The sequence below is a fragment of the Panthera uncia genome, assembly GCF_023721935.1.
Source record: "Panthera uncia isolate 11264 chromosome A1 unlocalized genomic scaffold, Puncia_PCG_1.0 HiC_scaffold_17, whole genome shotgun sequence".
Taxonomy (NCBI): Eukaryota; Metazoa; Chordata; class Mammalia; order Carnivora; family Felidae; genus Panthera; species Panthera uncia.
In genome coordinates, this window is record NW_026057577.1 from 10,887,836 (window position 1) to 10,912,287 (window position 24,452).

Genomic DNA, 24,452 nt, shown 5'->3' on the forward strand with positions numbered 1-24,452 from the left:
AAGAGCCTGCCTACCCACCCCCCTGGAACATCCACCATAATCTCCTCAATCAGTTTAGGCTTTAGGGGGAGAAAAAGACCAGGAGGAAAGGTTGTTCAGAAGCCACGTGCTGGGGCATCTGGGTGGCTCAGCTGGTTGAGCATCCAACTTCAGCTCAGGCCATGATCTCACGGTTCATGAGTTCGAGCTCTACGTCAGGCTTGCTGCTGTCAGTGTGGAGCCTGCTTAGGGTTCTCTCTCTCTCTCTCTCTCTCTCTCTCTGCACCTCCCCCACTCGCATGCTCTCTCTAAAAAATGATCATTTAAAAAAAAAAAAAAAAAAAGAAGCCACTTCTTTACATCCCGAGGCAAGAGTTTTCAAAGGCCACTACTCTCTTGGAATGAGGGAAGGAAAATACAAGCAGAAAAAAAGCTAGTGTCTGATATTCTTTCTGATTTCTGTAAAGAAGCCTAAGCAAGATACAAACAAATAGTCTTTAAAAAAAATTGTCTTGCTCAGTACAAGGAGAATAAGCTGGGGCCCACAGAATCAGGTTCTGTCCAGCCCTCGGGAGTCTATTATCTGGTAGTAGATCAAACACAAATTCCTGCGGCAGAACAGAACGTGCAAACAGCTGCAAGAAAGTGAAAATGAATTCTATGGAATCCTAGAGATGGAGAGATTCCCTCCCATGGGGGTAGCTTATGAAAGACATGGTACTTGAGCTGGGGAAGTATCACCTTGAGAGGAGTTGCTATTTCTACCAGAAGGCAGGGTACTGGGGCAAGGTGCGTTTCAGGAAGGAGATGGGAGAACAGAGCCAGCGAGGTAGGAAAGTGTGATTTGGCCAAAGCTCAGGAATGCCTAACATCTGAATGGAAAACCTGGCTGTGTTGTGAGCTGGGGGGCAGGGGAGTGAAGTGTGGTCACAACAGGAGCTGGGATGTGGTTCTAACAGACTTTACTGCGGTTCCGGTCTGGGAATGAATGTTACAAGAGTGATCTGGTCAATTCACAATGGTGGCGAAAAGACTCCCAACTCCCTAGCCTTATTTTATGTAGACTGGGGAGTAGATGGAATGGGGTTGCTGCTAGGACAGGAGGATCTGCCAACTCCTGATAAGTCCTGAACAGAAATGCCTGTCGCCAACCTCTGAGTGACTTTTGGCAGCCCTTTTTAACGTAGGAGGTATTTGATACCTTGTTTTCAGCCTTAAGACTTCACTAGATTCTGGGATGATGGAAAATTACAAAATGTGGTAATTCTAGTGGAAAAATCTTGATATGGGCTTGATGGAGGATATTTAGATATTGGAGTTTTCTTAAAAAAAATAAGTTTACTTACTTATTTTTGAGAGGGGGGAAGGGCAGAGAGAGAAGGATAGAGAGGATCCCAAGAAGGAAGCACAGAACCTGAGGTGGGGCTCAAACCCATGAACGGTGAGATCATGACCTGAGCCAAAACCAGGAGTTGGACACTTAACCGACTGAGCCACCCAGGCACCCCTGGATATTGGAGCTTTCTTTGGAAAATACCCGTGAGTCCATCTGTAAAGTCCTCTGTCTTTGGAGCGATGGAGTGTTTTATAAGTTTCACCAGTAAAAGAAGAGAAAGAAAAACAATTAGTCTTGCATTGTTTAAAATGGTGATATCAGGGGTAAAAAAGGTGATGATTTAGTTGCCGTGATCTTTCATTCTGCACCCTTGGTTCCTTGATTTATATTTATGTTACTCCATATTCATTTATTCATTAATTCAACACATACCTATCGGGCTCCTATGTAATGGACATCTGTTGATTTTCTGCTTACCTACCGTATATAGTCTCCTCTTTCTTCTTTCTTCTCATAGCGGAATTCTAATTTTCCTCGGTGACCCCAACCCCCACACCAAGCTGTTTGATTTGGTGGACCTTGTTCCAGCCTTGACTCCAGAGGCAAACACATGACTCAGGCCAGGGCAGAGATCACACCCTGCTGGCCGCAGCAAATGGGTCAGGGATGGGCGTGTGATGTAATCAGAGTCCATATACCTACATTCCTTAACTTCTATTGAGAGATTGTGAAGAAATAACCCCTAATCCTACCAAAATTGAAATGGAAGTTGTGAATCTGGAGATCTTAATGCCACAAGGGTAGACTTTAGAGTCAAAAAAATATGGAGAGCAAGATAGAGTCCTAAAAATCAGTTTGGATCCCTTGATACAGCCTTGCCTGAATTACATGAGCTTGTTTTGTTCAAGTCAGTTTGAGTTACATTTTGTCAGTTGCATTTGAGCGAGTCTTTATCAAAATAATGTGGAATCCTGGTCTGGTGCCATGTGGTAGAACTAACATAAAAGTGACATAACCCTAAGAATTATAACCTGTACCCTGTCACATAAGTAAGAATAAAGCACAACCCAGTCCCAACCTTTGCTGCGACATGAGAACTAATTGGATCCACTTGCGGAAAAAAAGACTCTTAACTGACCCATCCAGACTGAGTACCTCATGAGTGTTTTTTTTTTTAAACTACAACGTCTCAACCAGTTGACAGATTTCGGACGGAAGAGCCATAGAAACACCATTGCATGGGGCACCTTGTTGATTTTCTGTCCTTGCTCAATAGCTTTTCTCTTTTGCCAAAGTTCCAACGTGTCTGAGCAGAACCAATGTCTGTTTTGGTTTTTCCATTACCTAGCTGTGTGTCCTTGGGTAAACTATTTCATCTGCATTGTGCCTAAATGTCCTTACCTCTGAAGTGGGGTGGGGAGAAATAATATTGCTCTCTAACCTTAAAGGATTTCTCTGAAGTGACAACAACATATATCTATATATACAAAAAGCGATTTAAATTTTTAAGGTGCAGGGGCGCCTGGGTGGCTCAGTTAGTTAAGCGACCAACTTTGGCTCAGGTCATAGTCTCTGGGTTTGTGGGTTCGACCCCCGTGTGGGGAGGTGTGCTGACAGTTAACAGCCTGCTTTGGATTCTGTGTCTCCCTCTCTCTATGCCCCTCCCCGCTCATTCTCTCTCTCTCTCTCTCTCTCTCAAATAAACATTAGAAAACATTAAAAAAATAAATAAATAAAAGTGAAATAAAAATGAAAGGGTAAGAATGTATACTTAAATAGTCCAGGCAAACATTGTCTTTGTTTTGAAATGACTGAATGGCCTTAGACCCAGTGGAATGTCGGCAAATGTCTAACAGGCTCTTTGAGGGAAGAAAACTACCCTGATTTATAGCATTGACAGATTCCCACAGTGTAAATACTCCTGCTGTGATCAATTTTCATCTACCAATCAGCTTGCAGAATTCCTGGATATCAGCTCTCATGTGTGAACCTGCACTGGTATAGCATTGCTTGGGCATTGCTTGGTTAACTTTCACCTCACTTGCCTCAGTTTCTCTATTTATAATACGACTTGTTTGGATCAGTGGTCACTCAAGTACATTTCATCTTCATGACTGCATAAGATCATAATTTTATATTTATCAGTTAGATGAACCACAGATGCATAAATTTACAATCATACAGCTTTTGCCGGAAGCTACATTGCAGTGATCTGTAGTGTAACGACACTTTTTCTCTTTGCTATGGCATGCCGAGGACGACTCTTGGCATTGAAGGCTAATCCACCATCCTCAATTGCATTTGATTAATTTCTAGTTCTATAATATTTCGACCCCTGATGTGCAAGGAGTTTTTCTGGTCGCACTTTTAGGTAAACATTATACATATCACTATAGTGTATGGATATATAAATATAAATATATTAAACAGACCACCACTTTTCGAGCTTGTATAAGGAAGGATGTCCCTCAGACCACTGCTTTTGGTTTAACTCAGTGTTTGGAACCATGTTTCAGTAGCTCTGAGTCTCTCACAGCTTCTTCTTGTGAATTACTTGTCTTTTTGTGAATTACTTGAAAAAGAAACAAAATGCCCCCGCATTAAACAACTGGAGACGCGTTTTTTCAAAGCTATCACCTGTTCTCGCATCTTCATTACCCAAAAAGCTCAGTGATAAAAAAAAAAAACAAAAAACAAAACTCAATGACCACATCAGGAAAGCATTGACTCCCCCGTTGAGTGCAGGAGGAATTCTAAACTGACCATGACCGGATCATTAATTTTCTCACGAACACGTGGACCTTCTTGCCTGTGGTAAGTAATCCCTGTGAGTCTCAAGCTTCCGAGAGCATTGGAGGCTTCACATGAATGCATGTGACCACTTCACAGGGTGGAAGCCCTAAAATGGAAAGCAGTGACATTGGGGGACAGCTCCTGCACTGTGGGGGTACTCTTCAGCCAGGGCAATTTGCCACAACCTTGTGCTGTCACCTCATTTCCTGGGGCCGAGTTATCTCGTTTGCTTTGTAATAAAGGAGTGTGTCAACTGATACTTGTGAAATGACATTATGCACACGGTTGTCATTGTGGAGCGGTTTGTAATTGTAGAAGGCTGGAAATCATGTCAAAGTCCAGTAACAGGGGATTGGTGAACTAAACCAGGGTACGTTTGTGTGATGGAAATACCATGACCCTTGGCTACAAAAGAACGAAGGACATGTTTGTATTCCAGTGTGGAAAGCTCTCCTTGTAAGTGTACAATGTGGACTTCAGAATGTTACCCTACGTATAAATAATAAAAAATAAACAAGCAAACACAGAAAGTGGTAATATAGGTTACCTCTAAAGAGGGAAACTCCATATAATTTTTTTTAAGTTTACTTTTTTTTGGGAGAGAGAAAGAGCGCATGTGCAGATGTGCAAGTGGGAGAGGGGCCAAGAGAGACAGAGAGAGAGAGCCCGACATAGGGCTTGAACCCATGAACCAGGAGATCATAACCTGAGTGGAAATCAAGAGTTGGATGCTTAACCAACTGAGCCAGCCAGCTGCCCACACCAAATTCTTTTCATGTCTTTATGTTTTCCATGACAATATGTCTCACCTATTTCAACATACACACGTATCTGTATGCATTTTTTTCCTCACATTCGCTCTTTTTTTTAAAAGATATTAGAGCTTTCTGAAAAAAAAAAAAAAAGAAAGAAAGATATTAGAGCTTTCTTTGGGGAATACCCATGAGTCTATCTGTCAACTCCTCTGCCTTTGAAGTGATGTTTTTTAAAAATTAAAGTATAAGGGCACCTTATACTCAGTTGGTAGATCATGTGACTCTTGGTCTCAGGGTTGTGAGTTTGAGCCCCACATTGTGTCTAGAGATTCCTTAAAAGTAAAAACTTAAAAAAAAATTCAAGTATAATTAACATACAGTGTTATATTAGTTTCAGGTGTATAATACAATGATTCAACAATTCTATACATTACTCAGTGCCCATCACAATAAATGTACCTTTATTTATTTATTTATTTTTAATTTTTATTTATTTATTTATTTATTTTTTATTTATTTTTGGGACAGAGAGAGACAGAGCATGAACGGGGGAGGGGCAGAGAGAGAGGGAGACACAGAATCTGAAGCAGGCTCCAGGCTCCAAGCCATCAGCCCAGAGCCTGACGCAGGGCTCGAACTCACGGACCGCGAGATCGTGACCTGGCTGAAGTCGGACGCTTAACCGACTGCGCCATCCAGGCGCCCCTAATGTACCTTTTTTTAAAACTCATTCCTTCATTGTCCTCTCCTCAGCAGCAACCTCCCCACTGTGTGCCACAATGAGTGTACTCTTAATCCCCTTAACCTATTCCATGATGGGGCATTTTGTAAGTTTCACCAGTAAAAATATTCATAATTATGGAAAAATATACATAATATTTATTATATTAACCAGCCACAAAAGTACAATTCAGTGGCATCAGATATATTCACAATGGTGTGTACCTATCACCAGTATCTACAAGCAAATCATTTTCTAAATATATAATTTTATTTTAATATAAATATATATTTATATAATATAAATGAATATATTAATGTTTAATTATATTATAATTACATTATGTTAGAATAGATGAATGTTATATGAATATTTATGTAATATAAATATCTATTAATATAAATATTTTATTTTATTTTATTATTATTTTTATTTTATTTTATTACTTTTTTAATGTTTATTTATTTTTGAGAGAGAGAGAGAGAGAGAGCATGAGCAGACAGGGGCAAAGAGAGAAGGAGACACAGAATGTGAAGCAGGCTCCAGGCTCTGAGCTGTCAACACAGAGCCTGATGTGGGGTTTGAACTCACAGGCCACAAGATCATGACCTGAGCTGAAGTCAGCTGCTTAACCGATGGAGCCACCCAGGCACCCAAATATATATTTTATACAAATACTTAAATATATATATACGTATATTACTTTAGAGAGAGAGAAAGAGCACAAACAGTAGAGGGGCAAAGGGAGAGACAGAGAGAGGGAGAAAGAGAGAGAATCTTAAGCAGGCTCCACATTTAGCACAGACTCTGACACAAAGCTCCATCCCACGACCCTGGGATCATGACCTGAGCCGAAATCAAGAGTTGGTCCCTCAACTGACTGGGCTACTAAGGCGGCCCCAAGCACATCACTTTCATGACTCCCAACTCTGTACCCATGAAACACTAACTCCCTCTCCCCCCAGCCCCTTCCCTCCAGGAACCTCCAGTCTATTTTTTGTCTCTATGGATTGGCTAAGTCCTTATCTAAGAGTGGAATCATACAATATTTGTTTTTTTCTGTGTCTGGCTTATTTCACTATTTTATACACTTTTTCTTTTCTTCTTTTTTTTTTTCCATATATACTTTTTAAAGAAAACATCTACCAACTGGATACACAAAGTTGTGAAAGTCTAAAATGTCCTTCATGTTTTTAGAAACAAAGAGAACAGAACTTGTGAAATATGTGGACCTGCCTGGGACAAGGTAGCACCAGTTTCTGGTGTTTCCTGGAAACTTCCCCCCCCCCCCCCCCCCCCCCCCCGCCCCCGTCCCCCCACCTTGTAACTTTTAAAATGTTAACTAGTAGCCTAGCTTGCCAATGCCCTCCTATCTCAGAAAATGAACTCAAATAGCCATCACTTCCCACAAGCTTTGGCTCAGTAAGACAGGGTTCCTGGGGCACCTGCGTGGCTCAATTAAGCGTCTGACTCTTGATTTAGGCTCAGGTCATGATTTCACGATTCTGAGATCAAATCCCACATCAGGCTCAGAGCAGAGTGTAGAGCCTGCTTAAGATTCTCTCTCTCTCTCTCTCTCTCTCTCTCTCTCTGTCTCTCTCTCTGCCCCTCCCTGGCTCATGTGCTCTCTCGCTCTCAAAATAAATAAAATAATCTTAAAAAAAAAAAAAAAAAAGACAAGCTTCTTTAATGGGGATCCAGGGACCTAGGAATCTAGGAATCTAGACCCTAGGAGGGTCCAGGAATCTTTTCTGAAATTGTATGCAAATTTATGGTGTGCTGGGCTTTCTGGAGAGAATTTTCTCATTCAGAGGTTTTCAAAGTGGTCTGTGAATCAGTAAAAAAGAAAGAAAGAAAGAAAGAAAGAAAGAAAGAAAGAAAGAAGAAAGGCTGGGCACCATTGCTAAGTGGGATAATTAATGCTGTCCCCACCCATGAAATGTATCTAAAAGCCTTTTCTTCATCAACTGGTTTGTCTAAGTACATAGTCAATGAACTCACACCAAAAGATAAGCCACTGACATGGGCCTAATGAAAGAAGTCTCTGGCTTCAAAATATGATTCTCAGAATTTCCATACTTAACAGAAGATAATATAACACATGTGTTTTGGTAACACAAGGAAACGACCGCAGCATCGGGGTACATTAATGCAAAATTGTTATATGAGGAGATTGAGAGTTTTTTAATTAAGTCTGTTTATTTTGAGAGAGAGAGTGGGAAAGGGGGCGGAGACGAAGGAAGAGAGAATCCCAGGCAGGATCTGTACCGATGCAGGGCTCGAACTCACAAGCCAGGAGATCAAGACCTGAGCCAAGCCAGATGCTTAACCCAATGAGCCACCCAGTCACCCCAAGCCTTTTTTCATTCACTTCATACGTATTTATTGAGTACCTGCTCTGTGTCAGGTCTGACCTAAGGTCTGATAAGGCAGTAAATGAAATCCATCCATTGGGGCTTCCATCTTATTGGTAGGGAGGAAAAAGAGGAAGAACACTTTTCAGATAATCCTAAGTGGTTCAGTGAAATCATATGGAGAGTGGCTGGGTTTTCTTTTAAAGTTCATTTATTTTGAGAGAGAGAGAGAGAAGTACGAGCAAATGCACGAGTAGGGGAGGGGCAGAGAGAGAATCCCAGGCAAGCTGCGCACTTACAGCACAGAGCCTGATGGGGAGCTCAATTTCACTATCAAGAAGAGACCATGACCTGGGCTGAAATCAAGAGTTGGTTGCTTAACCAACTGAGCCACCCAGAGGCCCTGAGAAGGAGTTTTAAAGGAAGTGGCTTGGGGTCAAATCCTAGCTCTGTAACATCTTGGCTGGATGAATTTGGCACATGTCTAAACCATGCTGAACAATTCAAAATGTGGGGAACAACGGAGTCCCAGGGATTATGATAGAGCCTTACCCATTCCTGATTTAAATGATGAGATTTGGTCAAAATTTTGGACTTTCAGTTGACACTGTGATGGGGACCCTGGGATGGGGTGAATCTAGTTTGCATGTGGGATGGACATAGCTGTCTGGGAAGACGGGGGTAGACTGTGGTAGGGTGACCCCCCCCAAACATCCACATCCTGACCCCCAGCACCTATAAATACATTATCTCACATGCCAAGAGACTTTACAGATGGAAGGGTACAATCTAGAGATACAGATACTTTCTGGTTATTTGAGTGAGGAAAGAGTAGCAAAGAATGGGTCAGAGTGCCTAGATACAGGACTCAGTCTGCCATTGCTGGCTTAAAGATGGACAAGGGGATCCTGAGCCGGGCATTCCGGCTAGTCTCTAGAAGCTGGGGGAAAACACTCAATAAAACAGACCCCACACAAAACTCACACAAAGGAAATGCAAGCCTGCCGTTATTATGGATTTTAAGGCCGTGAAAGTCAGACTTCCGAACCATGGAGCTGTAGGATAATAAATTGGTGTTGCTTTAAGCCACTAAGTCTGTAGTGAAATACATTCAAGCAGCAGAAAGCCAATATAGGACCTAATTCATGAAGAAACATTCCAGGAGTTTGTTAGTACGTCTGGACAACTGGTTAACAATGCCTACTACATACTAAGCACTCATTAAATGAGAGGAAGCAAGATGTAAATAATTCTATAGACGGTGGTGTGGTGTAAACAACACAGTGACCGATACAGAACCATCTTCAAAGGACTTTTTTTTTTTAAGAGAGAATGAGTGTGCATGCACACATGAGAGTGAGTGGAGGAGAGGGACAGAGAGAGAGGGAGACAGAATCTTAAGCAGGCTTCAGGCTCAGTGTGGAGCCCAACACGGGTCTTGATCTCACCATCCTGGGATCATGACCTGAGCCAAAATCCAGAGTCGGACACTCAAACGACTGAGCCACCCAGGCAACCCAAAGGACTTTACTTTCTAATTAAGCTTCTGGAGATAATGAATTCCAAGATTATGACAGATATTCCTAATATGACTGCCTGAAGCAGGGCAGAAAGCCGAAACGCATATGTGGTCTCTGCAAGTAACATCAACAGAGAGACAGGTAAGCCGGGCACAGACTGGAGAGGTGGTCCCATCCAGGAGGCAGAGCTGAGCCCAGCTAATGGACATCCGTGAAAATGCCGAGAAGGAACTAGAAATGTTCAAGAAGCTAGAAATCTACATCTTCTAGGAAATCTCATTTTTAAATGCTGGAAACCAATTCGTATTTGAACACCTACAGAACACCCACAGATCCACCCACAATTCTCAGGCAAAACTGTTTATGTCAGTGAATCCCAAGAGAGCCAAGGGCCTCTGGGGTTGGGGCTTCTGGGAAATTCCTGAACAACTGTGAAACACAAAAAGGTGAGCTCTTTTGAACTCATTTTTTGGCACTCTCACAACCGTAAGGGTTAGACCATAAAAGTATCTTTTTTAAAAATTTAAGGGGCACCTGGGTGGCTCAGTCGGTTAAGCATCCGACTTTGGCTCAGGTCATGATCTCTCGGTTCGTGAATTTGAGCCCCGCATCAGGCTCTGTGCTGACAGCTCAGAGCCTGGAACCTGCTTCAAATTCTTTGTCTCCTTCTCTCTCTCTCAAAAATAAACACACACAGGGGCGCCTGGGTGGCTCAGTCGGTTGAGCAACCGAGTTCAGCTCAGGTCATGATCTCACAGCTCATGAGTTTGAGCCCCGTGTCGGGCTCTATGCTGACAGCTCAGAGCCTGGAGCCTGCTTCTGCTTCTGTCTCCCTCTCTCTCTGCCCCTAACCCACTCGCATTCTGTCTCTCTCTCAAAAATAAATAAACATTACAAATAAATAAATAAACACTAAAAAAATTTAAAAATTTAGTTTTTATTTTTGAGCGAGAGAATACACGACCTGGGCAGAAGGGGAGAGACAGAGAGAGGGAGAGAGAGAATGAATCTCAAGCAGGTTCCACACTGTCAGTGCAGAGCCTGACATGGGACTCCAACTCACGAACCATGAGATCATGACCTGAGCAGAAATCAAGAGTCGGACCCTTAACTCACTGGGCCACCCAGGCACCCCCATCAAAGTATCTTTTGCCGTGCTTTTGGTACTTCATGTAAATCTAAGAAAGTATGAATTGTAGGAAATTCTTATCAAGTTAAACAGAAAGACAACACTGAATTGTATTCAAATCCAGTTTTATTAAAATTATTTGGCGATTTCAGGAGCAGTACAAAGTCTTTGACTATGACCGCTGCGCACGTTTAGACAGGAGTTTAATATTTTTTGGTCTGGTTTGTGTTTGGGTATGTGTACTTTTCTAAACCTTCTGTCCTTCCTTTCGTTACCAAATGACAAAGTTCCTTACGTTTTTCTCTGTCTACAATACCTTACTACGTATAGGACAGGAATTTGTAAAGTAAGACTGAAAAAATAAAATCCATAGATCCAAAAATTTCTCTGCAAATATTAAGAACATACAAAGGATACTAAAGGCATCTACATTTAGTCCTCCAAGTAGCAAGGCGAGCATTTGACGTCTGTGGTTTCTTGTTTTCATTTATTGCTAATTACAGTTCAGGGACCAAAGCGTTTCCAAAAGCATCCTTCATTGACATTCCCACCGTGGTTCCCCTGAATTTAGAGGATAAAACCAAGAGAGTACTTGATTTGGCCCTTACAATTACGATGCTTATTTTCTCTTTAGTGGGATTTTTCTTCTGCAGTAGCTCAGGGCACTATTTGCTTGCTCAATGCCTTACAATTAGCGTCTGCTTTGTAGTAGATCTAGGCATTGGCTTTGTAAAAGGTGTATTGTTGGACAGCAGATGGTGGGGAGGCCTCCCTGTCCAAGGCAAAACTTTTAGCAGACCTTAGAGTAAAACCTTAGAGGATTTGGTGCTTCTTAGTTGTTCTCCAGGGATCCTGAAACTGTCTGTAAGAAAGAAAGAAAGTTGTGTAAGAATCTTTTACACAAGACCTTTTCGGCTTGTTCCTAAGGAGTCCTGTTTTTTTAGCAGCGTACGTAAACTTGGCTTTGGCAGTGGAGCCCTGTAGTTTCATTCCTGTGATAAGACTATCTCTTGGGGATCAGAATGCAGAAAACCAAGCGGAGCAATCACCTGAGAAATTTCTGCCCTTGTTTCCCTCCAAGGCTATGCTTTAAGATTTGTAAGGATGGCTTCCAGTATTGGATTTTCACGCATTGTCTATTTCTGGACATTCCTGGACTTTCTTTTTTTTGAGAGAGCGCTGCATGCGTGAGCAGGGGAGGGGCACAGGGAGAGGGAGAGAGAACCCCAAGCAGGTTCCCCGCTCAGCGTGGAGCTCGATGCAGGGCTTGATCTCAACACCACGAGATCATGACCTGAGCCAAAATCAAGAGTCAGATGTTTCACCGACTGAGCCACCCAGGCACCCTGAAAAAACATTTTCTTTAGTAGTGAGCTTACATTTTTAAATTTCTCAGTAAATAATTCTTTGCATCTAATTTACATTATTTTATTTAATTAATTTATTAAAAATGTTTTTTATATTTATGTATTTTTGAGAGAGAGACAGCGTGGGAGCAAGGGAGGGGCAGACAGGGAGACAAAGAATCCGAGGCAGGCTCCAGGCTCTGAGCTGTCAGCATAGAGCCCAACATAGGGCTCGAAGTCCTGAACTGTGAGATCATGACCTGAGCCAAGTGGGATGCTTAACTGGCTGAGCCACGCAGGTGCCCCAAATCTACGTTATTTTAAATAAACTGAAAACATTGTCATGTCGTCTCCAAAGAAGAAAAGAATTAGGATGTCAGGGGCCTTTGCACCAAGTTAAGGTTCATCTCATTCTTCACTTTGAGAAAACTTACTTACAGCAAGACATACGAACAATATCTAGAACAAGCAACGCATACAGTGTGTAATGTTGCCAACAGACAATGCACTTAAGCCGAGAAGAGAGAAATTATACTTACAAATGGAATCCTGATTCCAAATTTGCTGTGGAATGTCATGGTGACTTTGTTTTTATGTCCTGTTCTTTGATCAAAGGCGTGGCATGTATCAAAAGGCGGGCTGTACAAGTGAAGGCTGACGGCAGGCTCTGTATGGCTGATATTCTCTACTCGATGTAAACCAATGGAATCTATACAATACCCAAGAAGGAAAAGCAGATGAAGGAGCTTAAATGACAGGTGCAGGTGAAAATCTGTCATCCTCCTAAGACCGTAAATCAATTTGATAAGGCTGGAATTAACAGAAATTACTCACTAGGGACTTTCCAGTTTAAGATAGTAAGTGACATGTACTCTACTTTCCTGAAACCCCTCTACAATTACACCTGAAGAATTTTAAAAAGGCATCAATTCACAAAGACAAAAAAAAAAAAAAAAAAAAAAGAGACAAGATAAAGCATCAATAAAAGTTTGAGAGCTTGAAAGAACATGAATAGCTTTACCAAGGACAGAAAGAGAAATCCTTAGCTACCCATGGGGAGAGCCAAAAATTAACCTGACTTCTATCCTGACATCATATCTATATCTATATATCTACATATCTATATACACACAATATATATATATGTAAATGAACCTCACTGTTATCTTTAAAAAGAGTTTTTTTCATTTTTGAGAGAGACAGAGCATGAGTGGGGAAGGGGACAGAGAGGGAGACACAGAATCCGAAGCAGGCTCCAGGCGCTGAGCTGTCAGCACAGAGCCCGACGAGGGGCTTGAACTCATGGACTGCGAGATCATGACCTGAAGTTGGATGCTTAATCGACTGAGCCACCCAGGCGCCCCATAACCTCACTTATATCTTGATATCATAAATATGTATACATAAATATATAATATCTGTATCTGAATCTGTATCTGTCTCAAAAGCTTAGGGACTGGCAGCACAGATACTTCTGGAAATGAGGATGAAGGCAGGGCTAAAAATTCAAGACCTGGTTGAAAAGCCTATTTAAGTAGAGGCTCTGATCTCTTTTACCACTTTTCCCCCATTCCCCAGAGTATAAGTCTGAGATCTCTAGTCTAGAAGGAGTAGAATACATGAACTCAGGACTGGTGAATACCAGGTGAAAAACAAGTGACTTAACATACTGAATGGTGAGATCCCTGCTTTCTTCACCACCTAGCTGCAGGAATGCTGCCAGACAGGATTGTTTTCTCAGCCGGTGGAGGGTGGAAATTCGAAGGAGCTTCTCAGAGAATCTGAATGGCTCCAGAATAAAGCTCTTAAAACACTGCCATTGGCTGTTCCTCAAGGAAAAAGCTCTGCCAGATTATTCTAGAGTGAAGGCCAGTTGACAGACACCATTCTTGTGTTCAGAGCTATCAGTTAACTTTTTTTTTTTGTCCCTGGTTTTCAAATATTAGCCCACAGCCAAGGCCCCTAGATATTTGAGCAAGATCTCTAGTATTGGAGCACGTGGGTGGCTTAGTGGGTTAAGCATCCAACTTCCACTCAGGTCATGATCTCAGAGTTCATGAGTCTGAGCTCTGCATGTCCGGCTCTATGCTAAAAACAGCTCAGAGCCTGAAGGTGCTTCAGATTCTCTGTCCTCCTCTCCCTCTGCCCCTCCCCCGTTTGCTCTCTGTCTCTCAGAAATTAATTTAAAATGTTCAACAACAACAAAAAAAGATCTCTAGTATTAAAAAGGGCCAGAGCAAACCTCCCAAAAAACAACCTGAACAAACACTACTCAGGAGAAGACTTTAAAAAATCAGACAACCAGTTCAGGAGGTTTCCTAACTGAGCAACAGGAGTTTCAGAAATAGAACGAAACCAAACCCCAAAGAAATAACCTGAAAATATTTCCTGGATTAGAAGGACAGAGGTTTTCAGAATGAAAGAACCCACGGAGTACCCAACACAATGACTGAGAGTCGTGAAACAAGGGACATGACTGTAATGCTCGGGACAGGAAAAGATAACAAAAGAGAAGATCCCAAAGTTTCTAGAAAGAAAAAAATAGTTTCATAGAACGATTTAAGAATCAGAGTGGCAGCAGGCTTTCACAAAGATGACTGGAAACTGAAAGTCAAGGGATTACCTTTCATAGTTCTGGGAGAAGATTCTAGGCCCTAATTCCATATCAATCATGTTGTAACGATGGACTATAGAGACTTTCAGGTGAATGAGGTCTCACAAATTTACTTTCCACGAACGCTTTCTCACCAAGGGAGATGAGATTGAGGAGATGTTCCACCAAAATAAGGGCACGAACCAAGAAGGAAGCAGACAGCATATCAGGAAATAAGGGTATCAGCAAAAGGAGGAAACAGAGGGAAAGACTGAATGATGTGAAGGTACTCCAGGATGACAGCTGAGCCCTGGCTCGGAAACAAACCAATTCAAACTGAAGCAAGTCTAGGGGCCCTGGGGGAGAGGAAGGAAGGTAGGAAGGAAGGAAGGAGAAAAGGAAGGAAGGAGAAAGAAAAGACAAAAACAATTTAAAAATATGTTGAGAAGAAATTTATAGTTAGGATAGAGTTTAAAGAATAATCAAGGAAGGAATTCAGGGTAATTTGTGTCGTTAATGTAGGCACCCAATTTGGTGCCTTTTTTATGATTTGTGATTCATGATCTGGCTCCACGAGCTTGCGAGAGAGAACAGAAAAGCCTTTAAGCGGAAGACTGAAGTTCTCCTCCCGGCCAGATAATAGCCAAGACCGCCTTCCCCCAACTCACAACTGCTGGGATCTTCAGCAGTTTTCCTCACTTCCAAAAATGGGACATAATTCTCACAGGTGCAACCTCTTTGGTTCTATAGCTTACTGCTCATAAGACACTGGCTTAAGAACAATCTTGAACACAAGTTCCACCTTCTTAAGGAATGACTGTCCCTTATGCAAATTATCATTTGTTTCTCCAGGTGCACATGCGTATGCTACCCAATGCAAGCCGTACAACCCTGCAAGCACAGACCCCACAAATCCTAGCCACCATCCTTTACAGAAACCCTGGAAACTCCTGTCTAATACCTATTGTTAACAATCCCAGCATCCATCCACCCATCCATCCATCCATCCATCCATCCATCCGTCCGTCCGTCCATCCGCCTCTGCCTCCTTTCCTTTATGCCCATGGGGTACCATCTTTCACAATAACCTTGAATCTTTCTTGGTGGTAGTTATGGACGCCAGACATGTCTACCATGTGCCTTTACGATAAGTAATTTGGTCTCCTTGTCCCAGTTTTCTCTTTCCTCCACCCTGTGTTGCATACTGCTACGGAACCCATCAAGACACTCCTGACAGAATTCTACTGACCAAAGCAGGCTCTTACATCAGCAGGTCGTGGGAGGCCCAGGCCCTGATCTCACTTTACTCTCCTACTACTCCTGTCCAAGCCCACTGTCAAGACCATTCTTTGCAATCATTGTGCCTCCCCTGCCCTCACACTGTTTCCTGTGCAGGAAACATCCTTCCCGCTGACCACTATTCACCTGCACCCCTTCTCCTGCGTCTGTAAAAATCAAAGGTTGAATTTTTGAGGCCTTTGCTCTTACGGGAAATTCATCCACAGACCGATTCAGCTTATCCCACCCAATATTTTACCAATTGGCAACATTTCCCATAAAAATGGGAATTTCCCACTTTGGTGGAAAAAGAAATCAGAACAAAGGGCTGGAAACGGACGGCGGTCACTGCCCCTTGGATAGTGTGGCTTGCACACACCAGTACCCCAGCCTTATTCCTGCCCTGCGTCACTCACTGCTTGGCTCTGGTAGGTTCTGCATCAAAGACCCTTGAAAAAAGCTTACTTATTCTTTAAGATCTAATCTAGTTTTGTAGACTCTGTGACTCCAGCTGAAAGTATTTATTCTGAAAGGCTCTGGGCTTTATTGTGAGTGATAGAGGCAACAAAATCGCTCTTGGAAATCTGGTGTGCCTTATACATACAGCAAGCCTCAAATAAAAGCTTCCTGTCACCTAAGAAACGAACATCTCTGTGTTTTGTGAATGGGAGAGAAAAGTTCCCATACAATCTGACCTTTGTAACTGGCTTGCATTCTTAAACTAATGAACAAATTCAGGCCAAGTATTAAAGCCAAAATGGGACTTTAAGATATAAGAAACGAGGCACCTGGGTGGCTCAGTTGGTTAAGCCACAGACTCCTGGTTTTGGCTCAGGTCACAGTTTCACGGTTCGTGAGTTTGAGCCCCACAACAGGCTCTGTGCTGTCAGTGCTTGGGATTCTCTCTCTCCTTCTCTCAAAATAAATAAATAAACTTAAAAAAAAAAAAACAACAACAAAAGATACAAGAAGCAGCTGCATGACCAGAAAATCTCTGCAATATTTTACATCATTGGTATAGTATCCCAATTAAGAGTATGGTCTTTGGAATCGAATGGCTTGAGTTCAAATCCTGACTTGCACTAAGAGCTGAGGGACCTTGGCTGCATTACTTATTCTTCCGATGTGTTGGCAATCTCATCTATTAAATGGGAATTAAAAATGATCTCCTATAATCATTAACAGGCTATTTGGAAAGTTACTATCCTCTTTAGAAATACGATGTTAGGGGCACCTGCGTGGCTCAGTCAGTTAAATGTCCGAACTCGGCTCAGGTCGTGATCTCGCAGTTTGTGAGTTCCACCCTGCATCAGGCTTTGTGCTGACAGCTCAGCGCCTGGAGCCTGCTTTGGACTCTGTGTCTCCTTCTCTCTCTGTCCACACCCCCACCCTCCGCTCGCAGTCTCTTCTCTCTCTCTCTCAAAATAAATAAATAAACAACATTTAAAAAAAATACAGATGTTAATCACAGACTGTTCTTGAAAAGCATTTGGCTCTGCCAAATCACCTTTAGGAAAAAGAATGAATTCTTGGTTAGAGAGCTAGAAATCACTGCTAAATAACGTGCTTTGTAAAAGCTCCCTTGAGAATACTCTTAAGTATGCTGTATACATTTTATAAACAAGGACTATAGCTCACATTTCTAATTGTTTCCAGAATGTTTCTAACACAAAGACTAATATTTTCCACATAGCCTCACTCCCTTATTAAAACAATCTACTTTTGTAAATTCATATTCGATTCTAACTGTCCTAAGACTTGGCAGGAAATGCCTTTTCAGTGGACGCTAATCTACGTGCATATATTTTGAATAAGTGATTCCAATTCAGACGCAAAACTTTAAAAACAAAACCAACTGCTTTTTAGGCCATTTTCCAAGTATCTGAAGTCACGACTCCATGATCCAAATTCGGCTGTACATGTGCAAGTAAGCAATATTGCAGATGGGGGTTCAAGGCTTTTCCCGCTCGCCCTTAAAGAAAGAAAGGTGTTGGATGTTACCGTTGATGTAGGCACACTGGTTTTCTCTCAAGATTCTTTCAGACTTCTTGATCATCTCGTTGGATTTTTTGTCAGGCCAGGCAAATAATGTCTCCTTTAGATTTCCCTGCAGCATCTTCAGAAAGCAGTGGGAGTCAGTGTGATCATGGATGCTGCTATATATACACAAAAAGACAACTGAGCTCAGTAAATGGTCCAGGCCCCACGCGTGCAGTAAGTCTGCCCAGAGCTTCCCGCCACATCCTATCATGAGGACAGGTCACAAATCACTTCAGCTGTATTTGTAAAGGTCATCAATTTATAATTAACATTGTTCAGGGCGACATATAAGATACAGTAAAACCTTGGATTGCAAGGAACTTGTTCTAGGAGTGCTCTGCAAGATGAGCGAACATTTTTCTTTTTTAATGTTTATTTTTGAGAGCCAGAGAGAGACACAGTGTGAGTGGGGAAGGGGCAGAGAGAGAAGGAGACACAGAATATGAAGCAGGCTCCAGGTTCTGAGCTGTCAGCACAGAGCCTGACGCAGGGCTCAAGTCTTGAACCGTGAGATCATGACGTGAGCTGAAGTCAGACGCTTAACCGACTGAGCCACCCAGGCGACCCAACGAGTGAACATTTCTAATAAATTTTAACCTGATAAACAAGAAATGTCTTGCAGTACATACCACATGATCACAACTGAGCCAATGGTTCTTGAAATTGTCTGTGATATACAAGTGCTTTGGATTATACACGTTTCCAAAATGAATTATATTCACAAACCAAGGTTTTACTGTACTATGGCTTTCATATCAATGTACATATGGCATTTTTATCTTCTCCAAGACATAGCTTTTAATAACTTGGTTAAGCTGGGCTACAACTTGATTATACAATTACATTAGGGAAAATCTGGAAAGAATAAAGATAATTATCTACAATAACTGTGTCTCACTTGTAAGATCATGTAACATATAGTGTTTTTTTCTCACCCCAGGCCTTTTCTCTCTTTTCCTTCGAGGGACAAAAGATATGTATATGGATGTTAACACCCAGAAGTTATACTGTAATAATGTTAACATTTTGTAGGTTTAAAGTATTCCACCTGTGATTAACTCCCAATAACGGAGGGAGAAAGAAAGGACATTGGATTTGCAGGAAATATTTATTCATGTAATCGTAAACGGTATTTCAGTTTAATAAGTAGCATTAGCCATAGGGTTGATTAAAAGATAGGAAGCCATATATGTCATTAGCATTTAATGCCTATGTTGAATCCATTAAACTGTAAGAATTCATAAAACTGTAAGAACTCATTTCCTAAACCCACAGAGCCTAGTCCCACTTTCGACATATAATCTACTTTCAAAATATATTGAAAGAATGGATGCAACCAACTCCATTCCATAGGAGTAAATAAATGTCCTCGAGATAGACCTGACTCGCCCCCAAATCTCATAAATTCAGGTTTTCTTTCTCCCATCAAAAATGGGTCTGCAATTTTTGTACCATTCTCAAAAGCCTGAGAAGGATCTGTTTACAGAGAATAGCAACTCACAAATGTATCAACTAAAGACCAATGAAGGAACCAAGTTTCAAAGAATTGGAATTAGTTTAAGCTGCCTTACCCTCTACATAAAAAATTAAAAAGAAAACTAAAAAATTAACAGTCAACAATTAACTTGACGCAGAAAGAAATTTTCTGAACTGGTGAACTGCTTTTCTAGGTCCAGATGTGGACACTTTGGTCTTTGGTCCTGCAATTGATTGCATATCTCAAAGCACCACAAAGGTCAAGTTTTAGCAAAATTCCATATATACTTAACTCCACAGAAGACAGAGATGAAGTTAAACTGGTTACATACATCCTTTGATTTACGACTCATTTTGGGGGGCTGGTTTTGACACCCAGGGTGTATGCCTAACTCCCTGACCCTAATTCCCGTAAGAATTTTTGTTGGGACGTTGTAAACAAAATAATTGTAACATGAGATGTGTTAGTGCTCCCAAGGCCTGTGACCATTTTGGCACTGTACTTTCCTTACGATGGAACAGAGAATTAATAAGTATCTGCAAATGAATAATTGTATTACCTGCCATGTCCTTCACCCCAACAGAGAATCATTAGATTAAATTTTCCATTTCCTTCATCCACAAGATTTCGGGTATACCTAAAAGGAAGGTATTCAGAAGTTTGAATCTGGTTGATGAAATATGCACTGGGAAAAAGAAGTGTGTCACAAAGTATGGCTGGTTGACAAATGCTAACATTTCCTCCTCCAAACAACTTCAAATGAAAACAAATAATTTTTCACAGTTCAACATTTTGGACATTTTTTGTATTTTGAACCACCATGTTTATAGATGTTCCGTTTTAATTAAAGGCACAAAAAAGATAACGGGGAAAAAAAGGAAATTCTTTGATTCTCCACATGACAGCCTGGAGCTGATAAAGAGTCAGTTTCTCACAGAGGTATTTGCAGAGTGCATTGCTGCTGTATATGCAAAAAAGTTGCTATTGCTTTCTTTTTTCTCTTGTAAGCTAAACCATAAGAAACAAGGTTTCATTACACAGCTGTTTTTAGAATTCTCCATAATTTTTGCTATAGCCCAGACACAAACCACATTCAAAAGCACTCATGATTTAAAGTCCTCCACAAATAGGGTGGGGATTGATTTAAGTATACAACAAAGGAAATTTACATGAGCATAGTAAGTAACACCCTAAAACTTTTCCAGGAGAAGCCAGCAACTGGCCCCCTCAAAAAAATCCCAAATCAAAACCACCACAAGCCCATCATCAGGGAAAAAAAAAAAAAAAAACAAAAAACACAACAACCCACTTTCAAGTTTCTATGGATCAAAGGGGTACCATCCAGGGGTGCGTGGGTGGGTCAGTCAGTTAAGCCACGACTTCTGCTTAGGTCATGATCTTGCCCTCCAGGAGCTCAAGCCCCGGGCGGGGATCTGGGCTGACAGCTCAGAGCCTGGAGCCTGCTTCCGATTCTGTCTCCCCCTCTCTCTCTCTGCCCCTCCCCTGCTCATGCTGTCTCAGTTTCTCAAAAGTAAATAAACATTTAAAAAAAAAAAGGGGGGGGTATCACCCATACCATCTAATTAGTAAAGTTTGATAATTATGACATTCATTTAGATTTATTTATTTATTTATTTATTTAATTATTTAAATTTAGATTTATTTTTTTAAGAGAAGGAATCTTTACCCCATATTTGGGGTACTGTTTGATCACAGAGTCATCTGTTCACTTATGTCCCTAATGCTCCTTCCTGCCCTTTCTTCCAGCAAGGCAGGAAGCCAGGTACTGGCAGAGGGAGAGAGTGGATTAGTAAGTGCTATTCAGATGTCAGTCATCCTAAATTTGTAGCCCTTGAGGACCTACCAAGAGGCTGTGCACACAGCCTTTAATCCACAATAAACTACATTTTGTTTCACACACACACACACACACACACACACACACACACACACAGACTCTTTCTCCCTCTACCAGTCTTAGGGGCCCCCCTCTTGCTTCTCTGGGACTGTTCCCAGAGAAATTACTGTCTGGCTCACACTAGAATATATTCTTAATTTTTTTTTTGTAGTGTTTATTTTTGAGAGAGAGAGAGAGAGAGACACAGCGCCAGCAGGGGGAGGGGCAGACAGAGAGGGAGACACAGAAACTGAAGCAGGCTCCAGGCTCTGAGCTGTCAGCACAGAGCTTGACGTGAACCTACGAACTGACATGAACCCATGACCCGAGCAGAAGTCCAGTGCTAACCCCCTGAGCCACCCAGGCGCCCCACACTGGAACATATTCTGTCCTGGTTCTTCTGTACTGGCCTTCCCAAGGTCAGAGATCAGAATCCTTTGCAGTGCTAGGATACCTATTCCACACACACACAAATACTGCCCAAATGATTTCTGCTCTCCCACCTTTCTCCAAATGCCCACCCATTTATCTTCATTAGTTGCGCCCCGCATACCCATGCAATAGATCAATCCAAATGCTTGCATCTCAAGTGATTTAATTAGAGCTTGTCAGTCAAGATGAACTCAAAGCCTGGGGAAATGGCATTGTTCTATAGATAAAGAGCCCTCAGCCTACCCTGGTTGATGAATTTCACTTGATCAATAATCTACCCTGAAAGCAAACTATTACCACATCATCTGTCTGCAGTAAGTTTAGTAGTTGTTTGGAGGAAAGGCTCTGGGCTGTGGGACAAGGTTAATTTGAATCCTGGAGCTGCTACCTGATAGAAGTATGACCTGACGCAGGTAATCCAACCTTTTTATTAATGCCTACCACTCATCATCTGTAAAAAAAAAAAAAAAAAAAAAAAAAAAGGGTAAGAAATTGTACCTATCTCACAGGGCTGTCATGAGGTGCATGAGTTAATACAAGCATAAGGTAAGGAGTATCTGGGCCATAATAAGCCCTTGCTTACTTGGAGCTGGTGGCAAAATTAAAAAGTGGCCTCCGGTAGCTTTACTGGCAACCACTTCAGGATAGGAACCGAAGGAATTTCCTGGAGCCACTGCAAGCAGCCAATGGGATCTTACAAAGGCTTCACATTTTTATTTCAAGCCCTAAAATGCAGAGGAAACTGCCCTTGCTGACAAACACGCTATGTTTAGGTGAGGGGACTAACAAAAACTGTTCCCAAGGAACACAATCTCGGTTTATTCTGATCTTTCAGGGATCCTCCTCTCCCTACCCTCAGCCCGACTAACCATAAAGACTGAATCGCGAGCTGCCCGTCGGCAAAGAAACCCTCACCCTTCAGGGTGATTCAGGTTTACTTCTGGCCCCGGACGACTGGTAGGGAGATTCATTTGTATTGGTACCACCAAGCGAGGGCTGCCACGGGCCCCCTCGCTCCATCACATGTGGCAAAGGCAGCGGTCTTCAACTGACATTCCAGAGGGCCTCAGAACTGAGGATTCGAGAAAGCACAACTGCTTGGGAGGGCTCAAACAGAAGCAGCCCTTCAACGCACACCCCTGATCGTGGGTTGAAACAAACCCGCAGTCCGGGAAGTTAAATGGGTTTGGGAGGGGCGGCACAAGTTGAAAAACAGCAGCAGCTGGGAACCCCACGACGCTATTTTAATATCGGCAAAAAAAAAAAAAAAAAAAAATGCGCGTTGGCAGGTGCCTGGCTGCAGGCGATCGAGTGATGGAGAACTGGCGGGGGGGAATCGAGTCCTCCAGCCGCCACCCCTGTCTCCCGGGGGCACGCTCCGACATTCCGGCCAGTCGGTCCCCCCCGGGCGGCGGGCCCGGCGGAGAATGAGTGCTTGGGGCCACCGGGGGTCCCCCCACCTCGCGCCGCGGCGGCCGGGGCGAGCGACTGCGCCGGAGGTCAGGGCAGTGCTCCCGGGGCCCGGAGAAGGCGGTGCACCGGCACGAAGAGGACAAAACCCTTTGCGGCCGCGCGGTGGCCTCCGCACCCGGAGCCTGCCGCAGTCTCCGGCCAGGCGGGGATGATCCACGTTTGGCCCAAAGCGCCGAGCCGCGGGCGAGCAGGCGTAGCGCGGGGGGTGCGGGAAAGGCTGACGAGCGGCGGGCCCGGAGCGGCCAGACCCCTCCTCCGCCGCGCCCTCGGATCCCTCTTGGGACCCGGATCCCGCGCCGGGGCTCCCGCGGCCAGGGCTAGGGCGCGCTCACCTGTACTGGTCGAACTTGGCGTACACTGCCCACTCGGCGGGGTCGCTCTCGTAGGCTTCCATGACGGCCTGCACCTCCTCCACGTTGACCTCCTCGCCGGCGAAAAGCTGGTGCAAGATGCGGATCAGATCCGCCAAGGTCCGCGGCTTTAGCACCTCGGTCTGCTCCATCCCTCGCCGAGCGGGCGGCGCGCGCGGCTCTCCGGTGCGGGAGCTGAGCGAACCGAGGAGCCGGCGGCGAGGGGCCTTAGCTGCTGGCTGGACGGCTACACACGCTCGAGCGCCGCAGCCGAAGGAACGCCCCCCACCAAGACGGCAAGAGACCCCCCCCGACGTCCTCCAGCGGCGTGGCGGATCCGGGATCGCAGGAGACGCGCCGCGCACACAAATCAGGACCAAATCGGCTGGCTTGGGCGGCCCCGGCCCTTTTTAAGCTCTCGGAGTCAGCGGGACTGTACCAACGGCTCTTGGAGGGTGGGGAGAGGCGGGGAGCGAGCTGGGCAGCCGGGCGGAGGCGGCGAGACCGTGCGGACAAGGTCCACGCAGGCGGCCCCGAGCCCCCCGACAACGCAGCGCTCTCGGGAGCCCCCGTCTTGGCGTCCGCGCGCTCGCGGTGGGCTTTGCGCGGGGTGTCCGCCACCTCCGCGCGGCGCCTTGTGTCCGCCCATCCAGCCCCTCTACCCGCGCCCCCTCCCTCCGCCCCCAGCTACTCTGGGAGGCTCCCCTCCGCCGCTGTAGTTGGCGACACTGGGACGTAGACAGAAGGGATCGGGAGGACGCTGGGGGGACCCGACGGAGGGCGGAGGAAAGCGACCCTCGCTTCCAAACAGAGCTGAGGTTATGAAGAGCTTGCGAAGGTTGACGATGGAGTGCACTCTCTAGCTGGAGAGCTACTGTTTTGTTGATTGACACTGTCCATAATATGCTCCAGGCTAGGTGGGGGGAAAAATGGAAGTCTTTCTTGGAAAAAAAAAAAAAAAATTAAATGTACTATACTG

At 43.6% G+C, this 24,452-nt stretch overlaps 1 protein-coding gene across 2 annotated transcripts; it reads right to left on the bottom strand.

Moving 5' to 3' along the window:
- Positions 1 to 10,695: 10,695 nt before the first annotated feature.
- Positions 10,696 to 24,325, bottom strand: CDO1 (cysteine dioxygenase type 1). 2 transcript variants are annotated; one of them, XM_049649055.1, is made up of 5 exons: positions 23,456 to 24,325; positions 19,881 to 19,958; positions 17,806 to 17,960; positions 12,473 to 12,642; positions 10,696 to 11,449 (listed from the first exon to the last, which is right to left on the bottom strand). In XM_049649055.1, exons 1-5 carry the CDS (start codon positions 23,623 to 23,625, stop codon positions 11,420 to 11,422), a joined length of 603 nt encoding a protein of 200 aa, XP_049505012.1. In that variant the 5' UTR covers positions 23,626 to 24,325; the 3' UTR covers positions 10,696 to 11,419. The 2 variants fall into 2 exon arrangements, with proteins under 2 accessions (XP_049505012.1, XP_049505013.1); XM_049649056.1 differs by lacking the exon at positions 23,456 to 24,325 and adding an exon at positions 22,520 to 23,385.
- Between the last annotated feature and the right edge of the window lie 127 nt (positions 24,326 to 24,452).